Source organism: Pseudophryne corroboree, unplaced genomic scaffold (assembly GCF_028390025.1).
Source record: "Pseudophryne corroboree isolate aPseCor3 unplaced genomic scaffold, aPseCor3.hap2 scaffold_1012, whole genome shotgun sequence".
Lineage (NCBI taxonomy): Eukaryota > Metazoa > Chordata > Amphibia > Anura > Myobatrachidae > Pseudophryne > Pseudophryne corroboree.
In genome coordinates, this window is record NW_026967639.1 from 174,456 (window position 1) to 194,606 (window position 20,151).

The 20,151-nt window shown below is 48.6% G+C and overlaps 1 protein-coding gene across 1 annotated transcript in view; it reads left to right on the forward strand.

Moving 5' to 3' along the window:
* LOC134987617 (zinc finger protein 271-like) overlaps positions 1-20,151 on the forward strand; it is a 102,596-nt gene that overhangs the window by 65,321 nt on the left and 17,124 nt on the right. The window contains exons 2-5 of the mRNA XM_063950506.1: positions 8,335-8,485; positions 8,967-9,158; positions 10,262-10,340; positions 10,459-10,556. Of these exons, the coding sequence (XP_063806576.1) occupies positions 8,408-8,485; positions 8,967-9,158; positions 10,262-10,340; positions 10,459-10,556 (447 nt within the window). The 5' untranslated portion in view covers positions 8,335-8,407. The remainder of the gene's footprint in view (positions 1-8,334; positions 8,486-8,966; positions 9,159-10,261; positions 10,341-10,458; positions 10,557-20,151) is intronic.

Sequence of the window (20,151 nt, forward strand, 5' to 3'; positions counted from 1 at the left end):
CCCTGTTATACCTCATACACTGTAATATACACACACACACACACACACACACACACACACACACACACACAGCAATGTCATCACTGATCTGTATTATACTGTATATTATATCCCTGTTATACCTCATACACTGTAATATACACACACAGCAATGTCATCACTGATCTGTATTATACTGTATATTATATCCCTGTTATACCTCATACACTGTAATACACACACACAGCAATGTCATCACTGATCTGTATTATACTGTATATTATATCCCTGTTATACCTCATACACTGTAATATACACACACACAGCAATGTCATCACTGATCTGTATTATACTGTATATTATATCCCTGTTATACCTCATACACTGTAATATACACACACACAGCAATGTCATCACTGATCTGTATTATACTGTATATTATATCCCTGTTATACCTCATACACTGTAATATACACACACAGCAATGTCATCACTGATCTGTATTATACTGTATATTATATCCCTGTTATACCTCATACACTGTAATATACACACACAGCAATGTCATCACTGATCTGTATTATACTGTATATTATATCCCTGTTATACCTCATACACTGTAATATACACACACACACACACACACACACACAGCAATGTCATCACTGATCTGTATTATACTGTATATTATATCCCTGTTATACCTCATACACTGTAATATACACACACAGCAATGTCATCACTGATCTGTATTATACTGTATATTATATCCCTGTTATACCTCATACACTGTAATACACACACACACACACAGCAATGTCATCACTGATCTGTATTATACTGTATATTATATCCCTGTTATACCTCATACACTGTAATATACACACACACAGCAATGTCATCACTGATCTCTATTATACTGTATATTATATCCCTGTTATACCTCATACACTGTAATATACACACACACAGCAATGTCATCACTGATCTGTATTATACTGTATATTATATCCCTGTTATACCTCATACACTGTAATATACACACACACCACACACACAGCAATGTCATCACTGATCTGTATTATACTGTATATTATATCCCTGTTATACCTCATACACTGTAATATACACACACACACAGCAATGTCATCACTGATCTGTATTATACTGTATATTATATCCCTGTTATACCTCATACACTGTAATATACACACACACACACACACACACACACACACACACACACACACACACACACACACACACACAACAATGTCATCACTGATCTGTATTATACTGTATATTATATCCCTGTTATACCTCATACACTGTAATATACACACACACAGCAATGTCATCACTGATCTGTATTATACTGTATATTATATCCCTGTTATACCTCATACACTGTAATATACACACACACAGCAATGTCATCACTGATCTGTATTATACTGTATATTATATCCCTGTTATACCTCATACACTGTAATATACACACACAGCAATGTCATCACTGATCTGTATTATACTGTATATTATATCCCTGTTATACCTCATACACTGTAATATACACACACAGCAATGTCATCACTGATCTGTATTATACTGTATATTATATCCCTGTTATACCTCATACACTGTAATATACACACACACAGCAATGTCATCACTGATCTGTATTATACTGTATATTATATCCCTGTTATACCTCATACACTGTAATATACACACACACACACAGCAATGTCATCACTGATCTGTATTATACTGTATTTCTCTGACGTCCTAAGTGGATGCTGGGGACTCCGTCAGGACCATGGGGGGATTAGCGGCACCGCAGGAGACAGGGCACAAAAGTTAAGCTTTAGGATCAGGTGGTGTGCACTGGCTCCTCCCCCTATGACCCTCCTCCAAGCCTCAGTTAGGTTTTTGTGCCCGTCCGAGCAGGGTGCAATCTAGGTGGCTCTCCTAAAGAGCTGCTTAGAAAAGTTTAGTTTAGGTTTTTTATTTTCAGTGAGTCCTGCTGGCAACAGGATCACTGCATCGAGGGACTTAGGGGAGAAGAAGTGAACTCACCTGCGTGCAGGATGGATTGGCTTCTTAGGCTACTGGACACCATTAGCTCCAGAGGGATCGAACACAGGCCCAGCCATGGAGTCCGGTCCCGAAGCCGCGCCGCCGACCCCCTTGCAGATGCCGAAGAGTGAAGAGGTCCAGAAACCGGCGGAAGAAGACTTTTCAGTCTTCATGAGGTAGCGCACAGCACTGCAGCTGTGCGCCATTGTTGTCAGCACACTTCACACCAGCGGTCACTGAGGGTGCAGGGCGCTGGGGGGGGCGCCCTGGGCAGCAATGAAAGTACCTATACTGGCTAAAAAATACATCACATATAGCCCCTGGGGCTATATGGATGTATTTAACCCCTGCCAGGTCTCAGAAAAACGGGAGAAGAAGCCCGCCGAAAAGGGGGCGGGGCCTATTCTCCTCAGCACACAGCGCCATTTTCCCTCACAGAAAGGCTGGTGGGAAGGCTCCCATGCTCTCCCCTGCACTGCACTACAGAAACAGGGTTAAAACAGAGAGGGGGGGCACTTATTTGGCGATATGATTATATATATTAAGATGCTATAAGGGAAAAACACTTATATAAGGTTATCCCTGTATAATTATAGCGTTTTGGTGTGTGCTGGCAAACTCTCCCTCTGTCTCCCCAAAGGGCTAGTGGGGTCCTGTCCTCTATCAGAGCATTCCCTGTGTGTGTGCTGTGTGTCGGTACGTGTGTGTCGACATGTATGAGGACGATGTTGGTGAGGAGGCGGAGCAATTGCCTGTAATGGTGATGTCACTCTCTAGGGAGTCGACACCGGAATGGATGGCTTATTTAAGGAATTACGTGATAATGTCAACACGCTGCAAGGTCGGTTGATGACATGAGACGGCCGGCAAACAAATTAGTACCTGTCCAGGCGTCTCAAACACCGTCAGGGGCGTTAAAACGCCCATTTTACCTCAGTCGGTCGACACAGACACAGACACGGACACTGACTCCAGTGTCGACGGTGAAGAAACAAACGTATTTTCCTTTAGGGCCACACGTAAATTGTTAAGGGCAATGAAGGAGGTGTTACATATTTCTGATACTACAAGTACCACAAAAAATGGTATTATGTGGGGTCTGAAAAAACTACCTGTAGTTTTTCCTGAATCAGATAAATTAAATGAAGTGTGTGATGATGCGTGGGTTTCCCCCGATAGAAAATTATTGGCGGTATACCCTTTCCCGCCAGAAGTTAGGGCGCGTTGGGAAACACCCCTCAGGGTGGATAAGGCGCTCACACGCTTATCAAAACAAGTGGCGGTACCGTCTCCAGATAGGGCCGCCCTCAAGGAGCCAGCTGATAGGAGGCTGGAAAATATCCTAAAAAGTATATACACACATACTGGTGTTATACTGCGACCAGCGGTCGCCTCAGCCTTGATGTGCAGCGCTGGGGTGGCTTGGTCGGATTCCCTGACTGAAAATATTGATACCCTTGACAGGGACAGTATTTTATTGACTATAGAGCATTTAAAGGATGCATTTCTATATATGCGAGATGCACAGAGGGATTATTGCACTCTGGCATCAAGAGTAAGTGCAATGTCCATATCTGCCAGAAGATGTTTATGGACACGACAGTGGTCAGGTGATGCAGATCCCATACGGCACATGGAAGTATTGCCGTATAAAGGGGAGGAGTTATTTGGGGTCGGTCCATCAGACCTGGTGGCCACGGCAACAGCTGGAAAATCCACCTTTTTTACCCCAAGTTACATCTCAGCAGAAAAAGACACCGTCTTTTCAGCCTCAGTCCTTTCGTCCCCATAAGGGCAAGCGGGCAAAAGGCCAGTCATATCTGCCCAGGGATAGAGGAAAGGGAAGAAGACTGCAGCAGGCAGCCCATTCCCAGGAACAGAAGCCCTCCATCGCTTCTGCCAAGCCCTCAGCATGACGCTGGGGCCGTACAAGCGGACTCAGGTGCGGTGGGGGGTCGTCTCAAGAGTTTCAGCACGCAGTGGGCTCACTCGCAAGTGGACCCCTGGATCCTACAAGTAGTATCCCAGGGGTACTGATTGGAAATTCGAGACGTCTCCCCCTCACAGGCTCCTGATGTCTGCTTTACCAACGTCTTCCTCCGACAGGAAGGCAGTATTGGAAACAATTCACAAGCTGTATTCCCAGCAGGTGATAATCAAAGTACCACTCCTACAACAAGGAAAGGGGTATTATTCCACACTATATTGTGGTACTGAAGCCAGACGGCTCGGTGAGACCTATTCTAAATCTGAAATCTTTGAACACTTACATACAAAGGTTCAAATCAAGATGGAGTCACTCAGAGCAGTGATAGCGAACCAGGAAGAAGGGGACTATATGGTGTCCCTGGACATCAAGGATGCTTACATCCATGTCCAAAATTGCCCTTCTTACCAAGGGTACCTCAGGTTCGTGGTACGGAACTGTCACTATCAGTTTCAGACGCTGCCGTTTGGATTGTCCACGGCACCCCGGGTCTTTACCAAGGTAATGGCCGAAATGATGATTCTTCTTCAAAGAAAAGGCGTCTTAATTATCCCTTACTTGGACGATCTCCTGATAAGGGCAAGGTCCAGAGAACAGTTGGAGGTCGGAGTAGCACTATCTCAAGTAGTTCTACGACAGCACGGGTGGATTCTAAATATTCCAAAATCGCAGCCGTTTCCGACGACACGTCTGCTGTTCCTAGGGATGATTCTGGACACAGTCCAGAAAAAGGTGTTTCTCCCGGAGGAGAAAGCCACGGAGTTATCCGAGCTAGTCAGGAAACTCCTAAAACCAGGAAAAGTGTCAGTGCATCATTGCACAAGAGTCCTGGGAAAAATGGTGGCTTATTACGAAGCGATTCCATTCGGCAGATTCCACGCAAGAACTTTTCAGTGGGATCTGCTGGACAAATGGTCCGGATCGCATCTTCAGATGCATCAGCGGATAACCCTATCTCCAAGAACAAGGGTTTCTCTCCTGTGGTGGTTACAGAGTGCTCATCTTCTAGAGGGCCGCAGATTCGGCATTCAGGATTGGGATGCTGGTGACCACGGAGGCCAGCCTGAGAGGCTGGGAAGCAGTCACACAGGGAAAAAATTTCTAGGGAGTGTGATCAAGTCTGGAGACTTTTCTCCACATAAATATACTGGAGCTAAGGCCAAATTTACAATGCTCTAAGCTTAGCAAGACCTCTGCTTCAAGGTCAGCCGGTATTGATCCAGTGGGACAACATCACGGCAGTCGCCCACGTAAACAGACAGGGCGGCACAAGAAGCAGGAGGCCAATGGTAGAAACTGCAAGGATTTTTCGCTGGGCGGAAAATCATGTGATAGCACTGTCAGCAGTGTTCATTCCGGGAATGGACAACTGGGAAGCAGACTACCTCAGCAGAAAAAAACTGGACAGGTATTGCGCCAGGTCAAGAGATCCTCAGGCAATAGCTGTAGACGCTCTGGTAACGTCAGGTATGTGTTTCCTCCTCTGCCTCTCATACCAAAAGTACTGAGAATTATACGGCAAAAGGGAGTAAGAACGATACTCGTGGCTCCGGATTGGCCAAGAAGAACTTGGTACCCGGAACTTCAGGAGATGCTCACGGAAGATCCGTGGCCTCTACCCCTAAGACGGGACCTGCTTCAGCAGTGACCGTGTCTATTCCAAGACTTACCGCGGCTGCTTTTAACGGCATGGCGGTTGAACGCCGAATTCTAAAGGAAAAAGGCATTCCGGAAGAGGTCATCCCTACACTGGTAAAAGCCAGGAAGGAGGTGACTGCACAACATTATCACCGCATTTGGAGAAAATATGTTGCGTGGTGTGAGGCCAGGAAGGCCCCGACGGAGGAATTTCAACTGGGTCGATTCCTACATTTCCTGCAAACAGGATTGTCTATGGGCCTCAAATTGGGGTCCATTAAGGTTCAAATTTCGGCCCTGTCGATTTTCTTCCAGAAAGAATTGGTTTCAGTTCCTGAAGTCCAGACTTTTGTAAAAGGAGTACTACATATACAGCCCCCGGTTGTGTCCCCAGTGGCTCCGTGGGACCTTAATGTAGTTTTGGAATTTCTCAAATCTCATTGGTTTGAGTCACTCAAATCGTTGGATTTGAAATATCTTACATGGGGGGTAATTCCAAGTTGATCACAGCAGGAATTTAGTTAGCAATTGGGCAAAACCATGTGCACTGCAGGGGAGGAAGATTTAACATGTGCAGAGAGAGTTAGATTTCGGTGGGCTATTTTATTTCTGTGCAGGGTAAATAGAGGCTGCTTTATTGTTACACTGCAAATTAGATTGCAGATTGAACACACCCCACCCAAATCTAACTCTCTCTGCACATGTTAAATCTGCCTCCCCTGCAGTGCAATGATTTTGCCCAATTGCTAACTAAATTGCTGCTGCGATCAACTTGGAATTACCCCCATGGAAAGTAACCATGCTACTGGCCCTGGCTTCACCCAGGACAGTATCAGAATTGGCGGCTTTATCGTATAAAAGCCCATATCTGACTTTCCATTCGGACAGGGCAGAACTGCGGACGCGTTCTCAGTTTCTGCCTAAGGTGGTGTCAGCGTTTCACCTGAACCAGCCTATTGTGGTGCCTGCGGCTACTAGCGTTTTGGAGGATTCCAAGTTGCTGGACGTTGTCAGGGCATTGAAAATATATATTTCAAGGACGGCTGGAGTCAGAAAATCTGACTCGCTGTTTATACTGTATGCACCCAACAAGCTGGGTGCTCCAGCTTCTAAGCAGACTATTGCTCGTTGGATTTGTAGCACAATTCAACTTGCACATTCTGCGGCAGGACTGCCGCATCCTAAATCTGTCAAGGCCCATTCCACAAGGAAGGTGGGCTCATCCTGGGCGGCTGCCCGAGGGGTCTCGGCATTACAACTCTGCCGAGCAGCTACGTGGTCGGGGGAGAACACGTTTGTAAAATTCTACAAATTTGATACCCTGGCTAAAGAGGACCTGGAGTTCTCTCATTCGGTGCTGCAGAGTCATCCGCACTCTCCCGCCCGTTTGGGAGCTTTGGTATAATCCCCATGGTCCTGACGGAGTCCCCAGCATCCACTAGGACGTCAGAGAAAATGAGAATTTACTCACCGGTAATTCTATTTCTCGTAGTCCGTAGTGGATGCTGGGCGCCCATCCCAAGTGCGGATTGTCTGCAATACTTGTACATAGTTATTGTTACAAAAAAATCGGGTTGTTATTGTTGTGAGCCGTCTGTTCAGAGGCTCCTACGTTTTGTCATACTGTTAACTGGGTTCAGATCACAAGTTGTACGGTGTGATTGGTGTGGCTGGTATGAGTCTTACCCGGGATTCATAATCCTTCCTTATTGTGTACGCTCGTCCGGGCACAGTATCCTAACTGAGGCTTGGAGGAGGGTCATAGGGGGAGGAGCCAGTGCACACCATCTAGTCCTAAAGCTTTATTTTTGTGCCCTGTCTCCTGCGGAGCCGCTAATCCCCCCATGGTCCTGACGGAGTCCCCAGCATCCACTACGGACTACGAGAAATAGATTTATCGGTAAGTAAAATCTTATTTATACTGTATATTATATCCCTGTTATTATTGTACTATATTGTATGATGTACTCTGTAATTGGGCGCTGCGGATGCCATGTTGCGCCATATAAAAAAAAGTATAATAATAAGTTTAGCCCAGCCTAATAGGCCATAGTGTTGTTAATAATACATATATGGTACAGTTTCTCAGCAGCAGCATAAGAATAATAGCAGCGCTATATCAGTGCATATAACGCCTCATAGTCTATGGTGATAAACAGACCCTCCTGGTGATCACTCGGTCAGTCCCCCATCCACAGTCAGGCCGAGTTCTTGGGTTCAGTCGCATGTAATAATCCCTCCTGTGTTGCCGTACCTCTGTGTGGTGCAGTGTGTGTATACTGTGCTGTATTATATATCTGTACGTGGTGCGTATAATAGTGAAATCTGTGGCTGGTGCATTTTCCTGATACAGGTCCTCTCTGTACATCACATATAAACCCTGGATGATGAGTTGTGCGCTGTGTGTTTTGCACATCCTGATATTGTAATCATGGACTTTCTGTATTGTTGCGTCCGTTATAAAATTGGACCCTGATGAATAATGATTGGGGACCTGTAGGTGGGTAAGTATAATAGTACAGATCAGAGCTGGGGCAGCTGAGGTTACACAGCAGGTTTGCCCATGTTTAATTAAAAAAAAAAGACTTGAAAATAAAGATTATGTCAAATAATCTTCATAAATACCTTATTTATTTTTATTTTTTTGCAAGGCTGCAAGAGGAGAAATATACCTACGGGAGTAAAACTATAGACAATAAAACACCAGTTACTGATCATCTGAAGATGGACAAGGATAAAAATGTGATGACAGAAAACATATTAAATATCACTTTGGAGATAATCTACCTGCTGACTGGAGAGGTGAGAGACAATGAGAGCATAATAGCGACATCATGTATATCTATAGTAATAATACAGGGACATGACTGGGGAGGTGAGGAGATCTTGGAGCATCACAGTGACATCACTTATATCTATAGTAATAATACAGGTACATGACTGGGGAGGTGTGGGGATCTGGGAGTGTCAGAGTGCCATCACTTATATCTATAGTAATAATCCAGGGACATGACTGGAGATGTGACGGGATCTGGGAATGTCACAGTGACATCACTTACATCTATAGTAATAATACAGGGACATGACTGGGGAGGTGAGGAGATCTTGGAGCATCACAGTGGCATCACTTATATCTATAGTAATACAGGGACATGACTGGGGAGGTGAGGGAATCTGGGAGTATTTACAGTGACATCAAATATCTTTAGTAATAATACAGGGACATGACTGGGGAGGGGATCTGAGTGTATACAGTGATAATTTGTGTCTCCCCAATACACAGGATTACACAATAGTGAAGAAGTCATCCGGTGAGTGTGAGACACCTTACAGCCATCCCCATGTGTCAGTTGGACTGAGTGTGACCCAGAGCCTCATCACGGTGCCTCCCCCTCACTCACAGATACATGAGAGACACAATGACCAGAGGATCCTGGAACTCACCAACAAGATCATTCAGCTGTTGACTGGAGAGGTGACTGCCGGGAATGGGGGCATTATACAGTACCACCAGGGGATGTGTCTGGGTGGTGACTGGAGAGGTGACTGCTGGGAATGGGACATTATACAGTAATACCAGGGGACGTGACTGGGTGATGACTGCTGGCAATGGGGCATTATACAGTATCACCAGGGGATGTGTCTGGGTGATGACTGGAGAGATGACTGCTGGGAATGGGACATTATACAGTAACACTGGGGGAAGTGTCTGGGTGATGACTGGAGAGGTGACTGCTGGGAATGGGGCATTATACAGTAACACCAGGGGATGTGTCTGGGTGATGACTGGAGAGATGACTGCTGGGAATGGGACATTATACAGTAACACCAGGGGATGTGTCTGGGTGATGGCTGGAGAGGTGACTGCTGGGAATGGGGCTTTATACAGTAACACCAGTGGATGTGACTGGGTGATGACTGGAGAGATGACTGCTGGGAATAGGACATTATACAGTAACACCAGGGGACGTGTCTGGGTGATGACTGGAGAGGTGACTGCTGGGAATGGGGCATTATACAGTAACACCTGGGGACGTGTCTGGGTGATGACTGGAGAGATGACTGCTGGGAATAGGACATTATACAGTAACACCAGGGGATGTGTCTGGGTGATGACTGGAGAGGTGACTGCTGGGAATGGGACATTATACAGTAACACCAGGGGATGTGTCTGGGTGATGACTGGAGAGGTGACTGCTGGGAATGGGACATTATACAGTAACACCAGGGGACGTGTCTGGGTGATGACTGGAGAGGTGACTGCTGGGAATGGGACATTATACAGTAACACCGGGGGATGTGTCTGGTTGATGACTGGAGAGGTGACTGCAGGGAATGGGACATTATACAGTAACACCAGGGGATGTGTCTGGGTGATGACTGGAGAGGTGACTGCTGGGAATGGGGCATTATACAGTAACACCAGGGGATGTGTCTGGGTGATGACTGGAGAGGTGACTGCTGGGAATGGGACATTATACAGTAACACCAGGGGATGTGTCTGGGTGATGACTGTATCACTGTGTGTGTCAGGTTCCTATAAGGTGTCAGGATGTCACTGTCTATGTCTCCATGCAGGAGGGGGAGTATATAGAGGAACACAGGGGTCTGTACAAGGACGTGATGATGGAGAATCACCGGCCCCTCACATCACTGGGTAAGAGGAGACTGTCATGTATTGTACAGGGGAGGGCAGGTATGGAGCCCCCTATATACACACATCACCTGATAATCACATATATACACTGTTCTCAGTCACTGTGTGTCTCCTACAGATGGGCCCAGTAACAGAGATACCCCAGAGAGATGTCCCCGTCCTCTGTATTCCCAGGATTGTACAGAGGAGAATCACAGGATCCCACAGGAGGATCAGGTAGGTGGGATTTAGGGTCTCGCCAATATCCCAAAGTGACTCTGTCTTTATAATAATAATATTAATAATAGCACAATTATTATTATTTTCACATAGCACAATCATAAGTGTGACGGGGCTGGGAAAGGTTAGGCCACGGGCGAGGTCAGTTTTAGGCTGCAGTGGGAGGATTAGATTTAGGCTGTGGGGGTGTCAGGTTTCTTGTTTCATCTGTTCCCAGAGGGGGCACTAGTGGGTCAGGGCTGGTGCGGTGTATAAAACAAGGAGGCTTGATAAAAGTTTTGCGCATAAGCACTGGTGTTTATTGTGTCAGAGGTGAAATAGTAGTTGGAAACAGATGGGATGATATACAATGATTAGTCAAGGCCGGTGCAAGGTTTCTCAGCACCCTAGGCACATCTTCCACTGTTGCCGCCCCCCCACACACACACCCCACACACACACTTCAATACCCAACTCCTGAGGTGAAAAGGAGTATTAGGGTTCGGTTAGTGGTAATCATACTAGGTTTATTTTACTGGATTGGGTTAGGATATTTGGTATATGGCATTAGGGTTGTTTTAGTGGTTTATGCTAGGGAATTAGGGTTAGTTAGGGGTGTGGGGTAGAGTATTAGGGATAGGCTATTACGGTTGGTATAAGGTATTGGGGGTTATGATTAGGGAAATGTTTGGATATATTGTATATAGATATTGATAGATAGACTCCTGTACTTATGGGTGGCACTCTACGGATTTCAAAGAAGTATGCACATACGCATAAATAGCTCAACAACGTTTCAGATGCATCGTAAGATGCAGTATTACAGCACCTGAAACATTGATAAGCTATTTCTGCTATGTGCATACTTCTTTGCAATCCGTGGAGCGCTGCCCATAAGTACAGGAAAAAGTTTGAAATTGGCAATTTCAGGGAGGGCACTCGGGTTCATGCAAAAGCTTTTCTGTTTTCACATTCACATTATAGCTCACAGAATGAGCCGAAATTCACATTATAGCACACTGTGTGAGTTGAAATTCACATTATAGCACACTGTGTGAGTTGAAATTCACATTATAGCACACAAAATGAGTCGAAATTCACATTATACCACATGGTATGCGCCAAAATTCACATTATAGCACACTGTATGAGCCAAAATCACATTATGCCACATGGAATGAGACAAAATTCAGACAGCGTGACAGTAGGAACATAGAGACAGGGAGAGTGACAGCAGGGATAGGGAGTGACAGAGGGACAGGGAAAGTGACATCAGGGATAGGGAATGACAGCAGGGACATAGGGACAGAGAGAGTGACAGCAGGGACAGGGAGTGACAGAAGGGACAGGGAGTGACAGAGAGAGGAACAGCAGGGACATAGGGACAGAGAGAGGGACAGCAGGGACATAGGGACAGAGAGAGGGAAAGCAGGGACATAAACATAGAAACATAGAATTTGTCGGCAGATAAGAACCACTTGGCCCATCTAGTCTGCCCCTTTTTTTTTTATATATATTATTTTTTTTTTTATCACTAACCTTATTTGATCGTTATTTCTTTGTAAGGATATCCTTATGTCTATCCCATGCATGTTTAAATTGCTCTACTGTCTTAGCCTCTACCACCTCTGATGGGAGGCTATTCCACTTGTCCACTACCCTTTCTGTGAAATAATTTTTCCGCAAATTTCCCCTGAACCTCCCCCCCTCCAGTCTCAGTGCATGTCCTCGTGTCCTATTGCTATAGGGACAGAGAGAGGGACAGCAGGGACATAGGGACAGAGAGAGGGACAGCAGGGACATAGGGACAGAGAGAGGGACAGCAGGGACATAGGGACAGCAGGGGCATAGGGACAGAGAGAGGGACAGCAGGGGCATAGGGACAGAGAGAGGGACAGCAGGGACATAGGGACAGAGAGAGGGACAGCAGGGACAGGGAGTGACAGAGAGAGGGACAGCAGGGACAGGGAGTGACAGAGAGAGGGACAGCAGGGACATAGGGACAGAGAGAGGGACAGCAGGGACATAGGGACAGAGAGAGGGACAGCAGGGACATAGGGACAGAGAGAGGGACAGCAGGGACATAGGGACAGAGAGAGGGACAGCAGGGACATAGGGACAGAGAGAGGGACAGCAGAGACATAGGGACAGAGAGAGGGACAGCAGGGACATAGGGACAGAGAGAGGGACAGCAGGGACATAGGGACAGAGAGAGGGACAGCAGGGACAGAGAGAGGGACAGCAGGGACAGAGAGAGGGACAGCAGGGACAGAGAGAGGGACATAGGGACAGCAGGGACATAGGGACAGCAGGGACAGAGAGAGGGACAGCAGGGACAGAGAGAGGGACAGCAGGGACATAGGGACAGAGAGAGGGACAGCAGGGACAGAGAGAGGGACAGCAGGGACATAGGGACAGAGAGAGGGACAGCAGGGGCATAGGGACAGAGAGAGGGACAGCAGGGACATAGGGACAGAGAGAGGGATAGCAGGGACATAGGGACAGAGAGAGGGACATAGGGACAGAGAGAGGGACAGCAGGGACAGAGAGAGGGACAGCAGGGACAGAGAGAGGGACAGCAGGGACATAGGGACAGAGAGAGGGACAGCAGGGACATAGGGACAGAGAGAGGGATAGCAGGGACATAGGGACAGAGAGAGGGACATAGGGACAGAGAGAGGGACAGCAGGGACAGAGAGAGGGACAGCAGGGACAGAGAGAGGGACAGCAGGGACAGCAGGGACAGAGAGAGGGACAGCAGGGACATAGGGACAGAGAGAGGGACAGCAGGGACATAGGGACAGAGAGAGGGACAGCAGGGACAGAGAGAGGGACAGCAGGGACAGAGAGAGGGACAGCAGGGACATAGGGACAGAGAGAGGGACAGCAGGGACAGAGAGAGGGACAGCAGGGACATAGGGACAGAGAGAGGGACAGCAGGGGCATAGGGACAGAGAGAGGGACAGCAGGGACATAGGGACAGAGAGAGGGACAGCAGGGACATAGGGACAGAGAGAGGGACAGCAGGGACATAGGGACAGAGAGAGGGACAGCAGGGACAGAGGGACAGCAGGGACATAGGGACAGAGAGAGGGACAGCAGGGACATAGGGACAGGGAGAGTGACACCAGGGACATAGGGACAGAGAGAGGGACAGCAGGGACATAGGGACAGAGAGAGGGACAGCAGGGACAGAGAGAGGGACAGCAGGGACATAGGGACAGAGAGAGGGACAGCAGGGACATAGGGACAGGGAGAGTGACACCAGGGACATAGGGACAGAGAGAGGGACAGCAGGGACATAGGGACAGAGAGAGGGACAGCAGGGACATAGGGACAGAGAGAGGGACAGCAGGGACAGAGAGAGGGACAGCAGGGACATAGGGACAGAGAGAGGGACAGCAGGGACATAGGGACAGGGAGAGTGACACCAGGGACATAGGGACAGAGAGAGGGACAGCAGGGACATAGGGACAGAGAGAGGGACAGCAGGGACATAGGGACAGAGAGAGGGACAGCAGGGACAGAGAGAGGGACAGCAGGGACATAGGGACAGAGAGAGGGACAGCAGGGACATAGGGACAGGGAGAGTGACACCAGGGACATAGGGACAGAGAGAGGGACAGCAGGGACATAGGGACAGAGAGAGGGACAGCAGGGACATAGGGACAGAGAGAGGGACAGCAGGGACAGAGAGAGGGACAGCAGGGACATAGGGACAGAGAGAGGGACAGCAGGGACATAGGGACAGGGAGAGTGACACCAGGGACATAGGGACAGAGAGAGGGACAGCAGGGACATAGGGACAGAGAGAGGGACAGTAAGGGCATACAGTAGGGATTAGGGAGAGAGAAAGACAGCAGGGTAAGATTACCGATTTAGCAGTGGCGGTGCTGAGGATGCTGTTGTCTGCGATGTGGTCCAGAGGAGGCAGAGAAGGACTTACGGCGGCTGAGGGCGGCGGCATAGTGTAAGAGGAGGCAGGGGGCGGCAGCGTTGCAAGGAGGAGGCGGCTGTGGTCGGCGGCACTGCGGCTCCTATGAACACGGTGCTACTATTTCTAATCTGCCGTGGACCGGCGCTTGTATTCTGACTGTCGGGATGCCAAACACCGGGATCACAACTACATACCCCACATGTCACCCTGCACTCAGCCATACAGCACTTACCATCACTGCACACTGCTTTACTGCACCCCCATGACACCCTGCACCCCATGTCACCCTGCCTTACTGAACCTCCATGTTACCCTGCAGCCAGCAGACCCCAAATAGCCAACCTCACCTCCCCAGGCTGGTAACCAGGGACAGGACTCCACTCTCTGCAGGAACTATGATATTGGCCACGCTTCAGCGTCTTCGGTGTGCAGAGAGCCAGTGGTGCAAGAAGAAGGTGCTGTGAAACTGCTGCTGACGCCCTGCAGTATCTCAACGCAGCTCCCTGCTGCCGCACTCTTCCCATTTGTGCTTTACACACTGCGCGGAAGAAAGGGAGAGAGAGAGGGGGGGGGGGCGGCTGTGATCGATTCTCCCTCCCTCTGCAGAACTGCTCATCGCATCTCTAATGGCCGGGAGTGTGTCCCTTTGCTGGGGGAGGGAACTATGCAGAGTTCCTGCTCACCCTCGGAGCGCAGCAGCACCTGGGCTTGCACGGAGTCCAATGCCATGGACTCCACACACAGCTGGCAGGCGGCCCTACGGGAGTCGAGAAGAGCGGCAGCGCCCTCCATAACATGGCGCCCTCTACTCCGCGTGATGGTCGGGCCGGCACTGGCTGCAGCGGCAATCACAGGCTGGGGATGGCGGTCTGGATCCAGGTGGATGGCGCCTCTCGTATTGTACTGTACTGTAGTAATAATTGAAGAAAAGCAGAACTCCGGTATTTTGTAAAAGCACACAGTCTCTATAACATAGAAATACTTTGGCCTAGCACGGCCCAGGCAGGAGACTGTCCTAACTCAGCAAGAGAGTTAAATGCTGGATACAATGCACAGGATGGAATGCTGATAATTAGGTGCACACCTGAGGAAAGACTCTTACTGCAGATGGAAGTAGTGACCTGTGGCTGGAATCTGAAGCAGGCTGAAGGAATGAAGACTGAAGTCGTGACCGATGAAAGGTACAACAGGGGATCCACTTGGAGACAGGAACACGGGAACCAGGCGCACTAGTACACCAAGTGTGACGCGTTGTCCGAGGCGATGAGACGGAGCCAGGAACTGGAGTTTATACCCCGTGGTCTGTGACGATTGGATGTTGCATCTCTGCGAGAACACACCCCGCTGGATTGGGTGCCCAGATCAGCTGTGAGTTAGCTGGAGCTAAGGATTCGTCAGGAGAGTAACTCTGCAATGCACTGCTGATTGCTGGCTGGGCTCAGTAGTGCACCGGGAGTAATTGCTGTTAACTAGAAGCACTTGTGTACTCCAGGCTGCTGGCTGAAACCAGTGGTTACCAAATGATAGTACTGGTCGGGTGGAGCACCGTGAGCTGTAGGCTGCAGGAGACTGAAGACTGGAACGGAACTGCTGGGATCTGTAGTTCCACAGGTCCAATTCACAGGGGATACCCTGAAGACAGGGGACTGAAGCCAGGAGACGCCTGTTCACTGGAAGTGATGCGATGGAGAATGCGGATTCCTAACTGGGGTAGGTTAGGGTTAGGCTGTGGGGAGGGTGTGTTAGGATTAGTAACTAAGAAGGGGGTTTTAGGGTTAGGTACTAAAGGGGATAGTTAGATTTAGGTTGTGGGGAGGGGGTGTTAGGCTGCTGGAATGGGGGGGTTAGGTATTGCCACCACCGGGGATGGTTAGGGTTAGGCTGCACAGAGATGGGTTTAGGGTTAGACCACATAACAATCAGGTGTCGGGATTCTGCTTTGGGTTTTCTGACCACTGGAATTCTAAGTGCTGGGATATTGATATGGCCCTTACCGGATTTAATATTCCAGCAAGTAGAAAACCAGAGAGAGAGAGAGAGAAACCTAGAGAGCCAAAAAGCATAAAACAGGGTTGGGTGGAGTTATTTTGGCCATAGCCGACACACCAGGAGGGGGTAAGGGAGAGAGGTATAATACTTACCCCTGTTCAGTGTTGGAATTGTCAATATCAGGTTGCTGTGATCAGTCATGTGACAGCCAGCATCCTGACCACCTGCATTTAATAGCCAATCTATTATTTGTGGTAATAATATTCCACGTTTTATATATTCCATCCACTAAATGTTCCGGGTGAGGCAGCCATCTATGTGCCCGATATGTAGAATTTTCCTGAGTGGAATAGCTCGCGCCTAGAATAGATGACACAAAATGTTTGGTTGCAGTGTCCTAGCGCTAGAAGTAGGGTACTAACATAGTCATCAGGTCCATGTCTTTCTCATATGTCAGTAGAATAGCATAGGTGTGCCCTCTCTTGGGGTAGATGGACAACTCCCAACACACAGCAGCCAGGAAAACAGCACACCAGTCCAGGGTATTTGTACAATCTAGCCGTAGTTAGTTTTATTGTGCAGTACAAAAACAAAACATTAAAATAAATCATAGCCCAACTGAACACTAACTAAACATTATAGATTCCCCTCTCTGAGCGGTAGGATCTAATGCCCTTACCACAAACACCGACCATACTGTATGCGCAGTACTACCATCTAATAACAAGCCTACTGCTTGTGTCCTCAGGTAGGGAGCTTCGAGCCAAGCCCTGACACAGCATATGTAGGTGCAAGCCATTATTAGCCTGCTCTCAGGCTGAAGGCCTAAAGACCCGAAATGGGCCTTTTGGCTGGAGCCCCCTCTTCTCTCTCACATCCACTTACTTCCCAGGAACCTTTTTTAAGGCTTTTTTTTAATAGCCCAAAAGCTCTCAGCACAGCATTAACACACATCTTCCTGGAGTTTCTAACATATATAGGCCAGTGGCAGAACTAGCGAGCGGTGGGCCCAGGTGCGACAAAATGCTTTGCCCCCCCCACACACACACACACACATATATCCCATCCAAGTCCACCCCCTCACCCCTGGAGAGGATCTGGTGAGGGGGACCTGCTCAGGGCCAGATAAATGGATACCTAGCAACAGTGCCGTAACTAGACATTTTAGCACTGTGTGCAAGAAACGGCATCGGAGCCCCACCCCTGCATGCAAAACAGGGGCAGTGCGTGCCGTAGGCGCGCGCAAAAATACATAGTGGCGTGGCTTCGTGGGGAAGGGGTGTGGCCACAAAATAATACCAATTCATAAAACGGTACACAGTAGTCTCCATTCTTCAAATTACGCCGCACAGTAGCACCACTACACCAGGTAGAGACCCTTTTACACCTTACAGCGGACAGATTCCTCTTTTTACACATAACGGCAGACAGCGTCCCCTTTTTACACATAACGGCAGACAGCGTGCACTTGTTACACATAGCGGCAGACAGCGTCCCCTTGTTACACATAGCGGCAGACAGCGTCCCCTTGTTACACATAACGTCAGACAGCGACCCTTGTTACACATAGCGGCAGACAGCGTCCCCTTGTTACACATAACGGCAGACAGCGTCCCCTTGTTACACATAGCGGCAGACAGCGTCCCCTTTTTACACATAACGGCAGACAGCGTGCACTTTTTACACATAACGTCAGACAGCGACCCTTGTTACACATAGCAGCAGACAGCGTCCCCTTGTTACACATAGCGGCAGACAGCGTCCCCTTGTTACACATAACGGCAGACAGCGTCCCCTTGTTACACATAGCGGCAGACAGCGTCCCCTTGTTACACATTACGGCGAAAGAAAGATACTTACCCTCTCCGCTGGCTCCGGCTCCTCAGTGCAGCGTCAGAGACGATTCCCGGGCAGTAGAGGAGGGAGGTGAAGGAGGGAGCCGCAGTAGCGCTTCGTTACTTCGTTCTTTGAACCCATGGGGCCGGATGTAATGCAGTGCGAGACGGTTGGAGCACCAAGAATACGGCCAAACGCGTACTGTTTAAACAAAAAGATGCAATCATTTCCCGTGTAAATTTTTGGCGCTTAAAAAAATAAATAAAATACACATTTGTACAGAGTCTTGGCACCCCAGCCGTCTTGCACTGCATTACATACAGCCTATCACGATATGAGTTGTGCTTAGCCTTTTACTAACGACGTGTGCGGAAATGGAGTAAGGGAGACCCCTAACAGGTGGTGGTGATGTAACTACTTAAAACGGCAAAATATAGAAACAGACAAGGGGGGGGGGGGATATACAAAAAGCTGCGGTGCCGCTTCGGTAGGTGAAAACACGGATATTGCGATTAATGATTGATGGTAATTAACGCAGTATCAAATTAGAGGCCATCTTTATCGGCTGAAAAACACATGGCATCGGTGATACAGAGGCAAGAGATGAAACTCAATATATAAAAATATTAATTTTTTTCATAAGAAAAATAAAAAAAATTATGCACACACACAATATAAAATATATATACACACACACACACACACACACACACACACACACACACACACACACACACACACACACACATATATATATATTTATTTATTTAGTTAGTGTTTACACATGTGATGCAACACAATTAAAACACCTAATTCCTACCAGAGGGAGAGGGTTGCTACAGGTAGTAATACAAGCAAATGGAGACTCACCATGCACATAGGGAAATTAGGGAATGACCAGCAGCTCCAGCTCCTCTCTCTCCCTCCCTCCCATTATCACAGTGGGCGCTGGGGACGGCCGCAAGATCTTGGCATGATGCTTGTCAGATCCCCGGCGCCCAAACACAGAGAGAGAAAGCTGAGGGAGGGGCGGAATATAAACAGGAAGGGGGAGGGGCTGAGTTAGCTGCCCCTCCCTCCTTTTCCTGATTGACAAGACACTGTGCAGCAGCATTTTATTATAGGAGGAGGACCGAGGACGTGTGGAGGTGGAGGCGCTGGAGAGAGCCAGCAGCAGCAGCCAGTGAGACCTGAGAGTCTGACCGACTAATACGTTTGAGGGAGGGACGGACCCTCCTCCCTCTTCGGGCGGGACCCCTCCTGCTCCTTCCCTTGTAGCCGGGCTGCCGCTGAGTGTGTTACAGAGGCGGCGGGCGGCAGCCTGTCTGGTGCTGGCTGCGGGCGGGCGGCGGGACACAGACCCGACGGGAGCGCTGGTGCCTGCTGTGCGGCGGCATGATACAATGAGTCATTTGTGACTCATTGTAATGCCGGCGGCTGTGGGCCCTTGAGTGCGGCGGGGCCCCAGTGCAATGCACTGCCTGCCCTGCCAGTAGTTCCGCCCTTGATATAGGCCAAAAACCTGGGACAAACATAGGTGGTCATTCCGAGTTGTTCGCTCTGTAAATTTCATCGCATCGCAGCGATTTTCCGCTTAGTGCGCATGCGCAATGTTCGCACTGCGACTGCGCCAAGTAAATTTGCTATGAAGTTAGGTATTTTACTCACGGCTTTTTCTTCGTTCAGGCGATCGTAATGTGATTGACAGGAAGTGGGTGTTACTGGGCGGAAACAGGCCGTTTTATGGGCGTGTGGGAAAAAACGCTACAGTTTCTGGGAAAAACGCGGGAGTGTCTGGAGAAACGGGGGCATGGCTGGGCGAACGCTGGGTGTGTTTGTGACGTCAAACCA